Source organism: Hylobates moloch, unplaced genomic scaffold (assembly GCF_009828535.3).
Source record: "Hylobates moloch isolate HMO894 unplaced genomic scaffold, HMol_V3 SCAFFOLD_25, whole genome shotgun sequence".
NCBI lineage: Eukaryota > Metazoa > Chordata > Mammalia > Primates > Hylobatidae > Hylobates > Hylobates moloch.
In genome coordinates this window covers 5408312-5427539 of record NW_026652300.1, presented here as the reverse complement: position 1 = coordinate 5427539, position 19228 = coordinate 5408312, and the positions used below count along the sequence as shown (strand labels likewise).

At 36.4% G+C, this 19228-nt stretch overlaps 1 protein-coding gene across 1 annotated transcript; it reads left to right on the top strand.

Moving 5' to 3' along the window:
* Positions 1-30: 30 nt before the first annotated feature.
* Positions 31-17627, top strand: LOC116811470 (eukaryotic translation initiation factor 1A, Y-chromosomal-like). The gene is made up of 7 exons (XM_032756498.2): positions 31-212; positions 3848-3931; positions 6830-6933; positions 8713-8763; positions 12245-12326; positions 13662-13753; positions 16515-17627. The coding sequence occupies exons 1-7, from the start codon at positions 197-199 to the stop codon at positions 16518-16520; spliced, it is 435 nt and encodes a 144-aa protein (XP_032612389.1). The 5' UTR covers positions 31-196; the 3' UTR covers positions 16521-17627.
* The last annotated feature ends 1601 nt before the right edge of the window (positions 17628-19228 follow it).

Sequence of the window (19228 nt, the reverse complement as noted above, 5' to 3'; positions counted from 1 at the left end):
GAGGCGGGGAGAAACATCGCAATCAGCTGCGTCGCCTTTTGCTGACGCCAGAGAGTGCGCGTCAGCAGTTTATCAGAGAGCTCTGTAGCCAGTCTCTTCTGCGCATACACCTGCGACATCTTATTTCAGCCAGCTCTTAGAGTAGTAACCGCCAGAAAGGAGTCGGAAGAGGTTCCACGAGGCTGTCATCACCACCATGCCCAAGAATAAAGGTACTGCTGTAAGCCTCTGGGACTATACCTCGGCTTGCTCTACCAGTAACCCCGACGTCTGTTCCAGGCCTCAGTGACTGTTCTAACGGCGGTACTGGGCACTGCACCCCCAGCACTGTGTTCAGGAAAGGAGCTGGGAATGCCCGATTTGGTCACATTGGGGTGGGACAGACGCCATTTTTGTGGGGCCTCCTTCGGAAGATAGCGGGCTTTTGCTGCTGATTTCACGCCAGACGGAAGGCGTATAGGTAGGGACCGTTGAAGGACCTTAACCGGACGGCCTGGCTTTCCAGAATAGGCAACTGCAAACACTTCCCTGCTACTTTCCTGGAAGCAGTTCTTAACTTTGAAGACTTACGTATCTGGACAGTTAAAAGTATTGCTAAAGATACTCCCTTTCCCTTGTTAAACAGTGGGGAAACCTTGAAGCATGTTTAGGTTCATCTCTGGCGTTTTACTCTTCTCCATCCCTTTATAGAGTGTAACATTCTTTTGCAGAAGATTTGTTACATATTTAGGCAAGTTTTCAACTTCCGTATCCGATATATATTGTGGGAGTAAAGACGTCAACGTTCCCTTAATTCCGAGGCTAAACTTTCACACGAAGCTTAGACTTGAAAATAAGTTTACTCACAGCTTCTAAAGTAGGAGGTCTAACCTCGGCAGAACGCTTGCTCAGTCATTTCTGAAAGAAATTCTCCTTTTTATATAACCTGAGGTAATCTCTCACTTTTAATGCCCTTGTAATTGCTTGAAGAAAACTGTAGGTGGAAACAAAATATTATTTTCCGCAGGAGGGGACCATATTTTATAGTCCACAAAAACTCTGTTTAGATTATTCCCTCTTGGGACCCAGACCAATTTGTCTTTTTACTTGCCTGTTGGCAGCATGGAATCTGTTTCATTTTCTCTTTATAGCTGTCACGACACACAACTCTTGAGCTACTTGGTGACAGTACAGTGCAGTGTTTTCTGAGCATTACTCTTTGCTCTCCCGAAAACCCATAACCGGTTGTGTGTATAATAAGGTTGGTTGGTTGGTTTGTTTTACTGCAAAATTATTGGAGGATAAAGTGTATTCTAGGAGAAGTCTAATTAGAAAGAGTTAGCAAAGGCTTATGATTTTTCACTAACATTTTCTCAGATGGTACTGAACAACTTCAGTAGGTATCTTGTTCTCACCTTTATTTCTAGTGATGAGATTCCCAGTTCTGTAAGCTATCAACTCTAAAGATCAGAGTGTCTCCCTTTGCAAAATGTCCATTAAATCTTTGCTGATGTTATTATTCCTGTATCTGACTCTATCCTTAAATAGTAAGGCTTCCTTTATTCTTGTAGGGTAGAACTTTTAAACTGAGTTATGGCTAAAAAAGTCCTCAGTAAAGAGAGTATCTCCAAAACACATCGAATTTGTTTAAGGAGGAGGTGTGGATTTTTTGATCTTAGAAAGAAAATGAGATAAAATATTAAACGACTTTAGTTTTTGTAAGTTCACGCCTAGCCTCATTCCTTTAAAATATAATTTAAAGTGGATTCTGTTACATAATATCGCAATAGAAGGGGAATGATCAGGTTTGGTTAATTCTGATAAACTGAAAACAAATTTTTTTTTATCATATGTGCCTCAAAAGGCACATAAAAGAAGTATAGTGGCCGGGCGCAGTGGCTCACGCCTGTGATCCCAGCACCTTGGGAGGCCAAGGCGGGTGGATCACGAGGTCAGGAGATTGGGATCATCCTGGCTAACGGTGAAACCCCCTGTCTACTAAAAATACAAAAAAAATTAGCCGGGCATGGGGAGGCTGAGGCAGGAGAATGGCGTGAACCCGGGAGGCGGAGCTTGCAGTGAGCCAAGCTTGCGCCACTGCACTCCAGCCTGGGCGACTGAGCAAGACTACCTCTCAAAAAAAAAAAAAAAGGTATAGTAATACAGTGAACTTCTAGAAATCCATACCTCTAGGAATTACAACATAGATTCATTAAAGTCCTCTGTTACCCCTCCCAAATTTCTTTTTCTTAAGATAATCTCCGTCCTGAATTGAATGTTTTATTATTGTGTAAAATTAGTGTTATCTTCTGGGCTACTTACTTGAAGGATACTTTCGAAGGCCCCTAAATTTTATGAGGTGAGACTTACTAATGTAGAAGTAAAACTTGCTCATTTGATTTTTTGTGTGTTTTTTGTTTTGTTTTCTCATTTGAAAATCCAGATGCCTATCAATATTGTCGTGGTGAGGTTTATCCAAATAAACATGTAAATGAGCATGGGCCATATGTGGAATTACTTTTTGTTTGCATGCATTAAGCTGGTATTCCACAGAAATCTTAGAAACCCATCCACACATCAGGAAAAGGGCATCCTTTGGCCTATACTTGTGAAGAGCTAGAGTAAGGTGCTCCCACCTTTGAGATTGCTAAAGTTGCCATCCTTTGGAAATTTATGAGCTAATCATGATTTAGCCGTTTGAAAAGCTGCCAGACTTTTGTAAAACCCAGTAAGCAAAGCAGGTATGATCTTCGTCCTGATGCAGCTAAGTTCAGGCACGATTAATGGCTTGAAATACAGAATGTGTTTTCCTTTGTAGAAATTTAGTTTTGGCATGCCCTAAGAATGCATCAGAATCTGGATAAATCACAGAGTTGTGGAAGCCCAGTTGTCTTTTATAGTGGCACAGAACAATGTGAGACTGCCCCAGGGGTAGTGGGTGGATTGAAGAAGTTAGATGTCTGGCTTTACGGTGGCCAGGTATATGTGTTATTCTGTTTGCAGTGTTAACGTTTTTATTCAAATTCTTCAATCAGTCACTTAATATTACTGTAATTTGTAGCCTTTCTCCCTCCTTTTGGAAACAGCTGCTATTTTGGTTTACGTTCTCTGATGGGGATAAAATGTTATGGAGAAGTACTCCAGTCCCTTGATAATTCAATAGAAAATCTCACAAGGAAATACTCTGGATGTGTTTAGTAATAAGCAAAAACTTAAAAATAGAATGAAACATGATGGCAGTTGAAATAGTTATCAAAAATCTAAGGAAGTGTATGTGTAAGCCTTAACCCAGATATTATATTTCTGTTCATTTATCTTCTTAAATTTGTTTATGGAATAATATTCAATGCAGCATTATATAATAAAATTAAAACATTGGAAGAAATTAAACTATTAAGTATACTTTAACGTTTAAAATGTTGGTCCAGATCTGCAGTTATTGAAATGAAAACATTCAGGACAAATTATTGCGTGTAGTTAAAATATGCTGCAGAAGGAAATGAATGAAGTCCTGTTTTTATTTGGAAAGTGTGAACAAAATATTCATGATAGATATCTTTAGGTAATAAAATGTTTCTATTATATAGTTTTATATAAGATATATTCTTATTTCAGAAGTATCCAAACAAATGTCCAAGAAGGATAAAAGTCTTAAAGAGAACCTTTGACAGGTTCTGTTAATGAGGTAATGTTAATGTTGTAATGTAAATTAAACACATTTATTATGTGTTTAAATGATACATTTTTAATTTTCCTGCAAGTGGTTTCAAAAACAAACTTCAAAAGCCTTATTTTGTTTTATAGTTTAGTTTATATGATATTATGTAGATTTTACATTAATTTTTTATCTACTCTTTTAATTAATTAGGTAAAGGAGGTAAAAACAGGCGCAGGGGTAAAAATGAGAATGAATCTGAAAAAAGAGAGTTGGTGTTTAAAGAGGATGGACAAGGTAAGACTTTTCAAGTTAGGCTTCTTTTTTAATATGTGTTGTTGTTGCTCTTAATATAAATTTCAGTCTTTCTCCTAAAGGAATCTTAATCATTATCCTGAGCAGTTGTCCCTATGTTTCCATTTCTCTTTTCCTCATTTCTCATCATCTACATTTCTCCTGTACTTGTTCATTAAATAATGATTTCTTGGGTACACCAAGTCTGGATAGAGGATTCGATGGAGACGTTTTTGTAAATATACATTCAGTATCTTGTGTGGAAGAACACAGTCTAGCTGATACCTGCAATCCCAGTCCTTTTGAAAAGCGAGATGGTTGGCTTGCTTGAAGCTAGGAATTTGAGACCAGCCTGGGCAACAGGGTACAACCCTGTCTCTACAAAAAAAAAAAAATACAAAAATTAATGGGGCATGGTGTTACACAACTGGAGTCCCAGGTTCTCTGGAGGATGAGGGGAGAGGATAGTTTGAACCTAGGAGGTCAAATCTACAGGGAGCTGTGAGGGTGCCACTGTATTCAGCCTGGGTGACAGAGCAAGACCCTGTCTCAAAAAAATCCAAAAGTTCAGGGCAAATTAAGCATCGACTGTGATCATTAAATATTCCATACATTGGTAATGAGTAATGTTAAACACCATTAGACCATGGTTCTTTGTGAGGATAAAATCTCAAAACCTTTTTGAACCACAAGTTCTTCAATGCAGCTAGTACATAATCATAAAATGTAATACAATCCTAATAATTGACTAACCCCTTGAATTGATAAAGGAGGTACAGACTAACATACAAAAAAAAAATAAAGTAAATTTATTGGGCCACTTGCTTTTTTTCTTCTCTTTTTTCTTTAAGTGATGAACTTAAAAAAAATTGTGATATTAGTACACAACAAAGTTGCATGTATTCTTCATCTAGATTCACCAATTTTTAACCTTTTACATCTTTTACTTTATTTTTATCTCTGAGTATCTGCATGTATACACATTTTTCTAACTATTTTGAATTTTTATACAGATAACTAGTAACATGAATTTACAGATTTTAGCCCTAAATACTTCAGCATATATCTCCTAAGATGAAGCACTTCTCCTTTACTAACTACAAACAACATATTTTAACTTTAATGTAATACTGTTATCTGCTTTATACTATGCTATTACAAATAGGTAACCACTAACCGCATATGACTATGAAGATTAATTTCACCTACAATTTAGATATGTAATAGTTCCATCACAGGCAAGTTTTCCTGAAGAGTGCTAACCTCATAGATAATCTGTGTTCAAATTTCTTCACATTTAATTATTTTCAGCATGAATACATTTATTGTTTAATAATTTATAAGAAAAGCTAGATATGTTTCTATAGAATTTTTGGTAGTCATTTATGTTCTAAATAGAAGCCACTAAAAAATCAACATCTTTTAATTATATGAAACATATTTTCTGGCAAAAGACACTTATTTAGCCTTCACCTTTTTCACTTCTAATAGATGTTAACTTTACTTTCAGGACCAGTTTTTAAATTTTCATTCTCATTTTGTCTTTATTTTTCTCCATGTTTCAAAAGTGCTTAGTGATAAGCTGAGCTCACTGGATTTTTGTAAAATGGATGAGTTGCCACATATATAACCCCTCAATGTAGCTTTTTTTTTGTTTTTTTGAGGCGGAATCTGGCTTTGTCGGCCAGGTTGGAGTGCAGTGGCATGATCTCGGCTCACTGCAACGTCCTTCCCCTAGGCTCAAGCGGTTCTCTTGCCTCAGCCTTCCGAGTATCTGGGATTAGAGGTGTGTGACACCACACCCGGCTAATTTTTGTATTTTTAGTAGAGATGGGGTTTCACCATGTTGGCCAGGCTGGTTTCGAACTTCTGACCTCAGGTAATGCACCCGCCTCGGCCTCCCAAAGTGCTGGGATTACAGGCATGAGTAACTATGCCTGGCCTTTCACTCTTATTTTCTAAGAACTTTAGAATAATCACCGAGGTATTCTAAAGTAAACAGGAATTTTTAATAGTTAAGCTATTATTTGTCATTTCTGAGTTTAGGGATAGTGAAGATAGAGTTAGGGCTCGTGTGAGAGATTGATGAAGCATTATAGTGTATATTTTGAAATGTGCCACTTGATGTTCAAAAGTAGAGTGTACAATCGTGAAAACAACAGTTGACTTAATCAAAATGAGTGGGTAGTTAAAATGCCTCTAGTAACAGAAATAGCTTGTTGTGGAAATGGCATTTGTAACCCTGAACAAGTCACTTGACTTAGTCTTTTATTTACTGTAAATATAAAGGTGTTAAAGTATATGAACATAGCTGGGAGAGGTGTAGAAGTTGACAGATAAAGAATTCTCTGGTTTCCCTAGATAAAGTTAGAATATGTGTCCTTTTGAAATACGACTCTGAATGAATTACTCAAGCTTTTTGCTATTTGTTTTATCCTGTTTTTCTTTGTAAGTAGTTTGATCTAATTTAGCAGTAAATGAAGCTTTTATTAACAGATAAATTTCTTTTTTTGTTATTGTTATTGGTGGTGGTGGTGGTGGTGGTGAGTTTTGATCTTGACATCCAGGCTGGCATGCAGTGATGCTATCTCAGCTCCCTGCAACCTCTGCCTCCCGAGTTCAAGCCATTCTCCTGCCTCAGCCTCCTGAGTAGCTGGGATTACAGGCATCTGGCACCACGCGCAGCTAATTTTTCTATCTTTAAAGAGACAAGGTTTCACCATTCTGGCCAGGCTGGTCTCAAAACTCCTGACCTCTGGCAATTCACCTGCCTTGGCCTCCCAAATTGCTAGAATTATGGGCATGAGCCACCGTGCCCGGCCCAATAGCTAAATTTCAGTCATTACATTTTAACAAATGTTCAACAGGATCTCAACCTTTTTTTTAATCTCCTTTCCGCAGAGTATGCTCAGGTAATCAAAATGTTGGGAAATGGACGATTGGAAGCATTGTGTTTTGATGGTGTAAAGAGGTTATGCCATATCAGAGGGAAACTGAGAAAAAAGGTAGGTCTGTAGGTTTCTTTTCAATAAAAATTTGCCATAAAAAATGTCTCTGCTTTAAATACATGGTCCAAGCAATTTATTTTTGTGAGTTCCCAAAATAATTTATACAACGATTCATGTGACAATGTGAATAAATAGAAAAAGTGTTTGATAACTTTTAGATTTACTTTTAAAGAATAATTTGTTTAACTTCTGTTGTATTCCTACCAGAAATGTTTACTCTGATTTTAGTATTGAAGAAACCAGACAAATATAAAATATAACACAAATGGTCTTGACTCAATTAAATGTTAATGCTGTGAAAGAATGAAAAATCTGGGAATTACTTTAGATTAAAAGAGATTGATCGGTGCATATCCCTTCATTAGGTTTTGGATCGGGGGAAATAGTTTTAGGTGGTACTAGGAAAATTGAAATATGGAATATGTTAGACACTCTATTTGTTAATAATACCACATCAGGTAGTTTTATAAATTACACTGATTAAAAGTCTCTACTACTCAAATTTTTAATTAAAATAATGAAAACTTTTTTTTGGCTGAGCTCTGTGGAAGTATTAGCCAGCATACGCCTGCAGTTCCAGCTACTCAGGAGGCTGAGCCCAGGAGTTCAAGGTCCCCATGAGCTAAAAATTGTGCTAATGCACTCCAGTCTGGGTGATAGAGCGAATCTCTATCTCAAAAAGAAAAAAAAATCTTTTTGGTATGTTAACATTCTTTCTTTTCCAAATTAGTGGCACTTTTAGGGGTTCTCTTAGTCCATTTGGGCTGCTCACTGACTGGGTAGATTATAAAAAACAGAAATTTTATTTCTCATAGTTTCGGAGAAAGAGAAATCTATTTAATATTTGGTGGGGACACATTTCCTGATTATTATGTGGTGCCTTCTGTCTTAGTCCACACATGGTGGAAGGGATGAACAAGCTGCCTCTTCTTTAAGAGCAAAAATCCCATTCATGAGCGATCAGCCCTCATCACGTAATCACTTCCCAAAGACCCAACCTCCTAGTACCATCACCTTGGGGATCCAAATTTCAATATAAATCTTTCAAGGAACACAAACATTAAGACAAGAACAGGGGCTCTATTTATGTAGACTGGGTGCTTTATAGTCATTTTGTGTAGAAACATCTTCTGTATTTTGGACAATTACGTGTCTCAATTTCTGAGACAAAGGATCATCTGTCATTTTAAACTCTTGAGTAATTGAAATAAAATTGCTATATATTTTTTAACATTCTAAATAAGAAAATTTTAACAAACTCAACTGGGTACTATAGTTTTTTCATGTCATACCTTAACTATGTACTACATACAACTATGCTACAGATACATATATTTCAGGGTTTTTTTTCTAATTTGTTTTTATTTTTTGAAGCAGGATCTCACTCTGTTGTCTAGGCTGGAGTATGGTGGCACAACCACAATTCACTGCAGCCTTCACCTCAAGCAGTCCTCCTGCCTCAGCCTCCTAAAGTAGTTGGCAGGCACATGCCCACTATACCCAACTTTTTTTTTTTTTTTTTTTTAACTCTTTGTACAGTCTAGGCCTCTCTACGTTGCCTAGGATGGTCTCAAGCTCCTGTGCTCAGGTCATCCTCGTGGCTTAGCCTCCCAGAGTGCTGGGATTATAGGCATGAGACACCTCTCCTGGCATCTAATTAATTTGTTTTTTTCCACACTAGGTGAATAGTATATCTGTTTTGTGGGAAGATTCACTAAACATTCTTTTTATTATTTGTTTTTATTTTTAAAATAATCTGCAGTATATTTCTTACAGGTTTGGATAAATACCTCAGACATTATATTGGTTGGTCTACGGGACTATCAGGTAAAAATAACATTTAAAGTTGTGTTGTATCTTTGTGTTTAAGCAGTTGTTAATGTTTGGAAGGTAACTATACTAGCATCTTTGACCCGTTCCAGCCCAGGTTGCTTTCTTACGATTCTGCCTGCCATCATCACTTATTAAGGGCCAGTTGTATTTAAGACTATAGTATTTTTCAAATTTGAAATAATTCTCACAGATAGTTAATGGTACCTATATTTTTGTGGAAAGACATACATTTTTTAATTCTTTGTTTTCATTGTTAATATCATGTGCAGTAAATATTTTCTTGCAGGCTTAGGCAAGTACTGTAGACTATCTGTCCTCATCCATTTAAAGGACCAATGGTGTTTCAGACATTCAGCTAGGTATTTCAGACATTGTAGTTCCCAAATGCCGGTCTGTTAAATAGTATTAGTGCAGGCTGAATTTTCAATGCTCTGAAGTCAAATTAGAAGATACATAGTTACAATGTTTTTCATGGAGCACAGTTGTTTGTTTACCTTTTTAAATATATATTTTAATAACTTTTTCAAATGAGAAAGATAGTGTATAAGGTAGTAATTTTTATTAGTGTTCTAATTTGGCAAAGCAAAATTTAATAATCTGGAGACTCATTTACCTAATATTATTTTTAATATTATTTTAATATTTTGAAATTTAAAGTTCTTGACATCCAAATCTGGGAAACCACAGGTCTAGTTGATGCAGCTGAATAAGTCTGTTCTCCTCTAAAAGTTTTATAGTTTGATAGTGTAAAGTTGAGACATGCATACCAAGTAGTTAACGGTACAAACTGTTGTAAAGTACATGCTATAAAGTGAGCAGTATATAACAAAGACAGTAGTAGCTGTTTAATCTCCAACCTTGAAACTATTTACATGTTGTAGGTCTGTAAAATACATTTGATTTCTACCCATGGAACTCATCACCATTGTTTAACCACATTGAGAAACTACTGCTATATCTATATTTTTATTCTCTTGATATTAGGTGGAGTTTTCTGTAGTCATCTGTTAAGTCTAAGTTGGTTTATAATGTTCAAGTCTTCTGTTGATCTTTTGTCTGATTGTTCTTTTCATTACTGTAAGTGGCATATTGACGTTACTCTACTTTTCATCTTGAGAATTTCTAGTTTTTACATGACTTCAGTGTCTTTCTGTTTAGTGAAATACCATTTTCATAATTTCCTTAATATTTTTAGACAGGATTTCTTTTTAAGTCTTAGATAAATTAAGCCCAACTTCTGGGATTCCTCAGGAATAGTATTTTTTTTCCCTGTGTTTGAGCCACTTTTTACATCTTTCTTTTTTTTTTTCAAACTGAATGGTTTAACTACAACATAGCAGTTCTGGAAATCAGATTCCTTCCTCTCAGGGCTGGTATTGATACTGCTTGCTTGGTGACTTTTCTGAACTAATTCTTTGGCCATTGAATAGTTGGTTAGTTTAGTGGGCAGTTCATGTTTGAACTAAGATTTCATTAAAACCACCAAGACTTTAGTCGTTTAAAGAGGAATCTTGTACATGTAGAGAAATACTTTCAACATTCAGCCAATGTTGGTCAACTGACACCTCTTCCTTAGTCTTCATTTCTTGCTGTGCAGGATCTGAAGTTCAGTCAGGGGTAATATTAGGGCTTTCCTGTATCTTTCTTTATCATGTGCACTACTCTGAACACATATTTGGCCTTTTAGATTTGCGGAAGTATGTTGGACTTTACAAATTTCCTATGGATATCTCATTCCAGAGCTTTTGCAAGTTTTTTGGTTAGTTTATTTTTTGTCCCAGCCGTTATTACCACTTAAGGCATGTTAAAAAATTGCCACAGATTATTTTTTCTACAAAAGCTCTGTGGTGTAAACCACATTGAATAAGCTCTGAACCAAGTGAGTTAAAGAAAAGTTCTTAAAATGGGAGTTTCCAGGAACTGCCAGGAAGTTCTCTATAGAACGGTGTTATCAAAGAACTTCGGACTTGTTCTGTGCTTTTCAGTGGCTGCTATTCTGTTGGTTTTTATCAAACTGAGGTAAGGAATGGGAATAGGGGAACTTAAAATGCCACACTGCTTTTTCTTAGTAAAATTCACCTATTTTTCTTGAATAAACTCTCCTTAGTGTTTATTGCATTCATTTGGTTAATTTTCAGATTTCTGATATATGGATTTTGACCGTTTTTGTCAATGTTCTTATTGCTTTTCTGAAGGAACAAATTTTAGCAAGTCCTTATTCTGCCATTCCTGCAATCACTGCAAAAAGGCATTTATTTTGATAGACTTCATTACACATTGACATAGTTTCTTTTTCATATACAAATAAGTTGTACTGTGCTTTTAAAATGTTATTTTTATGTCCATTATATTATTCTAATTATCATTTTAACAAAATCTGGTTTGCACATTACAGTTTGAAAAATGTTAGTCTATTTCATACTGCCATTGTGACAGATCACTTTAGTTTACATCTTACTTATATTGTAAATTGTAAGCAATCAGAACCCCTCCTCACCCCAAGTTGGATAAAATACTTTCAAATGGGGAATTGTGAACATCTTAGGAAAGTGGTTCTTAGTGTTGGCATTAGGAGAAACACCCAGAAGAGCTTTTAAAAATATGCATTCATGTACTACACCCCGGGCAGGTCTACTTTTGGTCTTAAGCTATTTTTCAAGTTCCATAGACAATTCTGCTGGATAATCTATACTAAGAACTACTGATGCATAGAAAAGTTTATTATTATTATTATTATTATTATTATTTATTTATTATTTTTTTTTTTGACGGAGTTCCCCTCTGTTGCCCAGGCTGGAGTGCAGTGGCTTGATCTCAGCTCACTGCAAGCTGCACCTCCTGGGTTCATGCCATTCTCCTGCCTCAGCCTCCCAAGTAGCTGGGACTACAGGCGCCCACCACCATGCCTAGCTAATTTTTTGTATTTTTAGTAGAGACGGGGTTTCACCGGGTTAGCCAGTATGGTCTCGATCTGATCTCATGATCCGCCCACCTCGGCCTCTCAAAGTGCTGGGATTACAGATGCGAGCCACCGCGCCTGGCCTAGAAAAGTGTATTACCTTTTTAACATCATTATTCTTTACTCGATTTTTAGTTTTGAATTGCAGTGTTTGACCTAAAAAGTTTTATATTACAATTTTTTAATTAGTCTTTTTTTTCCAAGAGACTTCTAATTAAAAAGGAATAGTAAATAAAAGCACTGTGCTTGACTTTTGTGCTTTTATTAAAGTGAAATCTCTACAGTCTTTCCTAAGCTGTTAATCATTATTTACTAACGAACATAAACCACTTCCTAATTATTCAGACTCAAGAATTTTTTTCTAGAGGGTATTGGTGTAGGCAAAGAAAAAAAGGAGAGTTTGTAACAAACAGTATGTAGGATTTTTTTAGATGTGTTCATTTTGAAAGTAACTTGTGAAACAACTGGTGATATTTTGGTATAAGACATTTTGAAAGTTATTTGTTTATTTCTAAGGATAACAAAGCTGATGTAATTTTAAAGTACAGTGCAGATGAAGCTAGAAGCCTGAAGGCATATGGCGAGCTTCCAGAACATGGTAATATCAAAATGATTTTATCTCCTTGTTATTTGATACTAATGTTTGTTGGTATTTAGGTGAAGGTATTTCCGTAGAACTCTTGTTTTACATACTGTTTTAGTGTATACTTAAAAATTTGTTATAAGTAGTCTTGCCTATACTTCAGTATACTTATGATACTTTGGAAAAGATATTAATAACTGGAAATCTCTAATAAAGACATTGTGAACTTGAAAGTAGAAGTCTCTAATAAAGAGATTATGAATTATGAAAGTTCCTTTAGTGATGAGTTTATGAATTCATAAGCTCTGGATTTGTATATAAAATCTGTCAAAGGAATACGTTTTTTATAGTGTTTTTCTAAACAGTTCTCAAGACTGGCAGTTTTCATTTAAGCAAAGGCAACAAATGTAATACTAATGTTTGATTATTATAGAAAAAAGTATTCCTCTTAGCAAAGTTGTAACTATGGGATTATTTTTAACAAACAATTGTGTTTTCTTTTTCTTAAAGACAAATACAATGCATACTTACTGTAGAAAACTTGACAAGATTAAAATAAGTCCCTCATGACACCATCAAAGAGAATATGCACTGTTGTAAAGCCTACATATTTTACTAGGCAGCTGTTTTCATTATTTATCACATTGCATTTTATGAAAAGATTTTTATATAAACATGAAAATCCTGATGAAATTATTGGCATTTCAGGAGGTGCTGGAAGTTTCACTTCCATTACTTAGGGATAAGCATGATCATGATTTAACCAAGTATTTCTCAGTGATTTGATAAGTCTATTTAAATAATTGGTTAACTAGCTGTTGTAATTTCAAGAGAACTTTATGTATCTTGAGGATAAGTTGTTAACCTGTGCTCAAATCCTTTTTGAAGGCTACGTGGAAATGTTTGGCTATTGAGTTAGTGTAGTCAGAGTCTGCCTACCATACATAAAGTACCTTTTGTATATGTGCTAAGTGAGAATTAAAAATACCTTTTAAAAACAAACGAAAAATACAGCATACTACAGCACATTTGTTCTTTGTTTTTTGCAACAGAGTCTTGCTCTGTCACCCAGCCAGGAGTGCAGTGGCACCATCTCAGCTCCCTGCATTCTATGCCTGCAGGGTTCAAGCTGTTTTCCTGCCTTACCCTCTGCACCGTCTGAGACTTCAGGCATTTGCCACCATACCTGGTTAATTTTTTTTTTAGGAGAAACCAGGTTTCACCATGTTGGCCAGGCTGGTGTCAAAACTCCTGATCTCAGGTGATCTGCCCACCATGGCCTCCCAAAGTGGTGGGAGTACAGGCAAAATCTTGATTATATAATCAGTATGTCTGTTATTTTACCTTTAGCTAAAATCAATGAAACAGACACATTTGGTCCTGGAGATGATGATGAAATCCAGTTTGATGATATTGGAGATGATGATGAAGACATTGATGATGTAAGTAAATAAACCTAATAGATTTTTTGTTTTTTCTATGCATTATCTGTAAACTTTACAGTCCTTTGGGGTATTCTTTACTGCAGAAATCAATTTTAGCTTTAGCAGTAGGCACTTCATAATCAAAGTTAAATATGAGTGTCTAAAGAGATAGTTTTAAGAACATGTCCTCTATTAAGAGAAATGCTTAGTATGTTAAAAGAAGAATCTTGTTTGAACCAGTTTGATGCAGCATTGAAATTACAACATACTTGAAAGGTTTATTAAAATGAAGGGCCTGTTGCCAGGGCATGTAATAGAATTACATGGTTGAGCATCAGTTTGTACTGGCCAGACTCATTTTGGAGTTAGTTTGTGCTTATTTTGTGGAAATGATTGTTTTTCGTAGTAACAAAGCAGCACAGTTCACAAAGCAATAAATGCTTCAGCTTTCTTTTTCAGTTAGCTATATTGAAATTAAATTCACCGTGATTTTTCTTCCCTCTCTCCGAGAGAGAGAGGGAGAGGGGGGGAGAGAGAGAGAGACAGAGAGAGAGAGAGAGAGAGTGTGTGTGTGTGTGTGTGTGTGTGTATTGGATATGGAATTGGTTGGTATAGCTTATACTTCATTTGGTTAGGTTTTTTTGTCAATATCCCTATAATAAAAATGTTGTTCAGAAACCACTTGTATATACACACCCAAAAGTTACGATTAATTAGATACTAAGAAGAAATTATAGAATACCTAAAGCAGTCATTCTTGATGTAATCTGTGCAGTTACCAGAGCTTTTAGAAATTACAAAGTCCAGCCGGGCGTGGTGGCTCATGCCTGTAATCCCAGCACTTTGGGAGACGCGGGCAGATCATGAGGTCAGGAATTCAAGAACAGCCTGACCAACATGGTGAAACCCCGTTTCTGCTAAAAATATAAAAATTAGCCGGGCATGGTAGTGCACACCTGTAATCCCAGCTACCCAGGAGGCTGAGGCAGGATAATCACTTGGACCCAGGAGACAGAGGTTGCAGTGAGCCGAGATTGCACCACTGCACTCCAGCCTGGGCAACAGAGAGAGACTCCATCTCAAAAAAAAAAAAAAAAAATTACAAAGGCTAAACTTTGGAAAGTCTAAGACAGACATAGGTGATACTGATGGTCTCACACTCCATTGAGAACCATTGTTCTACATCAGGGTTCTCTACAGCGTTTGTTTTACCAGCATGTTTATTAAGATTGTTTTCAAACTTTCAGAGGAGTAGAAGGATTTTTAAATTTATTTGTAATCATTCAAATACCAACAAGATTGTACAATTTACAGTTTTTCTCTGCTTCATCTATCATACCCATCCTTCTATTCATCTGATATTACACCTTATATTTTGGCACATTTCCAAACTATTAGTTATACTTTGAGTTAAAGAAAATAAACTGAGTCCATAATTGTATTGTATATATGCATTTATAAATTTTTACAACATCAAGTACTCTATATAAAATTTTTTATTTCTTTTTGTTGGAATTGTTTCTGAGTCACAACACTACTCTAATGTAATATAAATTTTAAAGTATACCCAAAAAGAAAATAAAAAGAAATGAAAATCCATTTTTCTTGTGATCCCAGGAAATCTGAGACAGGTCTCAGTTAATTTAGAAAGTTGATTTTGCCAAGGTTGAGGACGCACTCATGACACAGCCTTTGGAAGCCCTGAGGACATGTACCCAAGGTGTTCGGGGCACAGCTTGGTTTTGTACATCTTCGGGGAGACATGAGACATCAATCAATATATGTGAAAAGTACATTGGTTCAGTTTCGAAAGGGAGGGCATCTTGTTAGCCTTTCTAAAGGAGGCAGTCAGCTATGCATCTAACTCAGTGAGCAAAAGGATAACTTTGAATAGAATGGGAGGCCGGTTTGCCTTAAGCAGTTTCCACCTTGAGTTTTTCTTAGTAGTTTTGGGGGCCCAAGATACTGTCCTTTCACATTCTAATATTTTCTTCATGTACCTCCCTTTGGGGACCCTGAGCCAGAGGTTTTTTTGGGGATTAAACAGAATTGGCATTTACTTCATGTTGCAAAAACCAAAAGCATAAATATTTTGTTGTAGATTAAGGGAGAATCTGAACATTTCCATACTTGGTGGCCTTGGAGGCCTCTTTGGAAAATTTGAAGAACCTATCCAGACTACATAGTGGAACACAAAGCTACATACACAGATGTTAGAATAAGGATCTAGACATAGCTAAGATTTTTCTCAGGGAGTAGGGGGGAGAAACTTTTTTAGAGTTATGCCATTTCCTTGGGAACTAGGCCCAGTAGGGTAACGGGAAGGGATGTAAAGACAATGGCTATTAAAGGAAGTTTAGTTTCTTTTGAGTTTCTTTTGCTTATTATGAGAGAACACTGTAGAAGATTTATAGGTGTTCTAGTTTTACTTCTGTGACTACATGGACTCAGAATTTGGTTAGGACCATATTTATCCCATTTTTAAAGGAATTACATCTATTTTGTCTGTGTCCACCCTCAGAATATAAGATCTGTAATCACTACTACAAAAGGAAGTAAGGACATGCAAAACTTCAAAAATGTTTTGATATATGATATATACTAACATTCTGAAAGAGCATATTTACTGGTAACACAAAGGAAAGAGAAAAATCTAATATACAGAATACCCAGTTCAAAACGATTTACTTCACAGTTTACCACTGGGAGTCTTCATATGCAGTAGAATGTTGTAATAAGAGTTATTTTTCTATGGATCTGTTGTTCTTTTCAATTACAGATCTAAATTGAACCAGTGTTTTTACATGACAAGTTCTCTGAGGATGGTTCTACAGTTCGGATTTTGGCCATCATCAGTTAAGAAGAGAAATTCATTTAGTGTGTAGTTTCTGAAAGCAAACTGATTTATTTTCATTGTTTTAAAGTATTTATTTCTTTAAAAGCTGATGACACTGAATTATCTTGAATGTTAATACTTTATTTTTTCAATGTAATGGAACTTAAGGATAAAAGACCATAATATTTGCTGTTAAATAAACAAATGCCTTTCCTGCTGTGATAACATCAAGTAATTGGATATTTTGGATACATTTCTGCCTTATAATCATGCTGGGTTCTAATAAGCCCTACTTTCACCTAATCTGTTTACAGTCTTTCTGTATGTTTCAGTTACTTAGATGGTCTCATAAGGTTTCTGATACAATTTGAAGACAGAAATCTGCATTTAGAATCAGAAAACATGGGCCGGGCGCAGTGGCTCATGCTTGTAATCCCAGCACTTTGGGAGGCCGAGGCGGGCGGATCACGAGGTCAGGAGATCAAGACCACGGTGAAACCCCGTCTCTACTAAAAATACAAAAAAAAAAAAAAATTAGCCGGGCGTGGTGGCGGGCGCCTGTAGTCCCAGCTATTCTGAGAGGCTGAGGCAGGGGAATGGCGTGAACCCGGGAGGCGGAGCTTGCAGTGAGCCGAGATTGCGCCACTGCACTCCAGCCTGGGCGACAGAGCGAGACTCCGTCTCAAAAAAAAAAAAAAGAATCAGAAAACATGGACATATTTTTCATATTTATCTAGCCATATGTAATTTTATGCTAACATTGATAGTTTATAAATTCTTTTCATCCTTTGTGCCTCGGTTATTAAGGGAAAAAAAAAAAGTCCGACATACAGTTTTTAAAGTGTGGCAGTTTTGAGTGGTAATTTAGAATGTGTAAGATTAAGAGTTAAAGAAATTGAACAATAAGTTGCAACCAGTTATCTTAACATTGGAAATACTGGGGTGCCATTTTGTTTTCAAAAGTTATTCATTGTAATCCACTGTTTTGGCTTTCATGAACAAGTAAATTACAATGTATAAATGAAAAACAATTTCATAATAAATTCTATAAACTGAGCCATTCTCAGACTGTCTCTAAACTGCCATAGGAGGAAGCAACCATACTGAATGGAAAGGTAGTTTCAGCCTAGGTGCAGTGGCCCACACTTGTAATGCCAGCACTGTGGAAGGCCCATGGGGGCACATCACCTGAGGTCGGGCATTCAAGACTAGCCTGACCAACATGGCAAAACCTCATCTCTACTAAAAATACAAAAATTAGTGGGGCATGGTAGTGCATGCCTGTATTTTCAGCTACTCAGGAGCCTCAGGCAGGAGAATCGCTTAAACTTGGGAGGCAGAGGTTGCAATGAGCTGAGATCTCACCACGGCATTCCAGCCTGGGCGACAAAGCAGGACTTAGTCTCAAAAAAAAAAAAAAAAAAAAAAAATTGTTTCAGTTACCTGAATGGAAGAGCCACAAGTAATGTAATTAAAAAAAAAAAAAAAGCCATGTGTAGCTGGGGGCAGTGGCTCACACCTGTAATCCCAGCACTTTGGGAGGCTGAGGCGCATAGGTCACGAGGACAGGAGATTGAGACCATCCTGGCTAACATGGTGAAACCCCATCTCTACTAAAAACACAAAAAATTAGCCAAGTGTGGTGGCAGGTGCCCCCAGCTACTCGGGAGGCTGAGGCAGGAGAACGGCATGAACCCAGGAGGTGGAGCTTACAGTGAGCCAAGATCATGCTGTTACACTGTAGCCTGTGAGACTCCGTCTTGAAAAAAAGAAAAGAGCCATGTTCAGTATATTTTTGCCTAACTTTATGTTGTTACTGCAATTCTTTGTGCGTACCAATTTATTTATTTATTTTGAGACGGAGTCTTGCTATGTAACCCAGGCTGGAGTGCAGTGCAGTGGCCCTGTCTCGGCTCACTGCCCACAAAACAAAACTATGAACACTAGTAAATGGACCCAGTGAAGTTCCAGAATGCAAAATCAACATACAAAATTAGTGACATTTGTATACATCAATAACAAACTGTCTAAAAGTAAAATATAAAAGCATTCTTTGAAAAGAGTGAAAGACAAATGAAAAAATCATTTCATTTGTATTAAGTACTACAGTTGGAGCAAGCAATAAAAATGTTCAAATTCTAAGAGAACAAACTAACGAGAAAGTTAGTTTGAAGACTGAGGACTCTGAAGAGTTCCACATCCAGTGAAGTTTCTAAAAAGCCGTCTGCATTTCCAGGGAAGGATACATGCTCAGAAAGTCCCAGTAGTTCTTTCTGTAACCTTTATTTTATCTAAAATGTAATATTAGCAGAAAGAATAAATATTGATAAGGAATTGTAAACAACTGTCCAATCATTGAAGAAGTACGCTACAGGGAAAAGAAAAAAAACTCTGACAATGGAGAATATTTTTCTACTTTTTCTTCCTATCTTCCTACAGGTGTGTAAAACATTTCTGTCAAACCTCAAACTAGTAACAAGCAAAATGAACAAAGATTTTACAACCCTGAGGGACAACAAACAAATAGAAAACCTTCATTATCGTTTCACTTTATTGCTGTAAGATGCCTTTCAGCCTGTAGTGCAGAGAGTGAAAACTGAGATAAAACTAGTGGATTTCCTGATTTAAGGATATGGACTTACTGGTACTGGAACCAA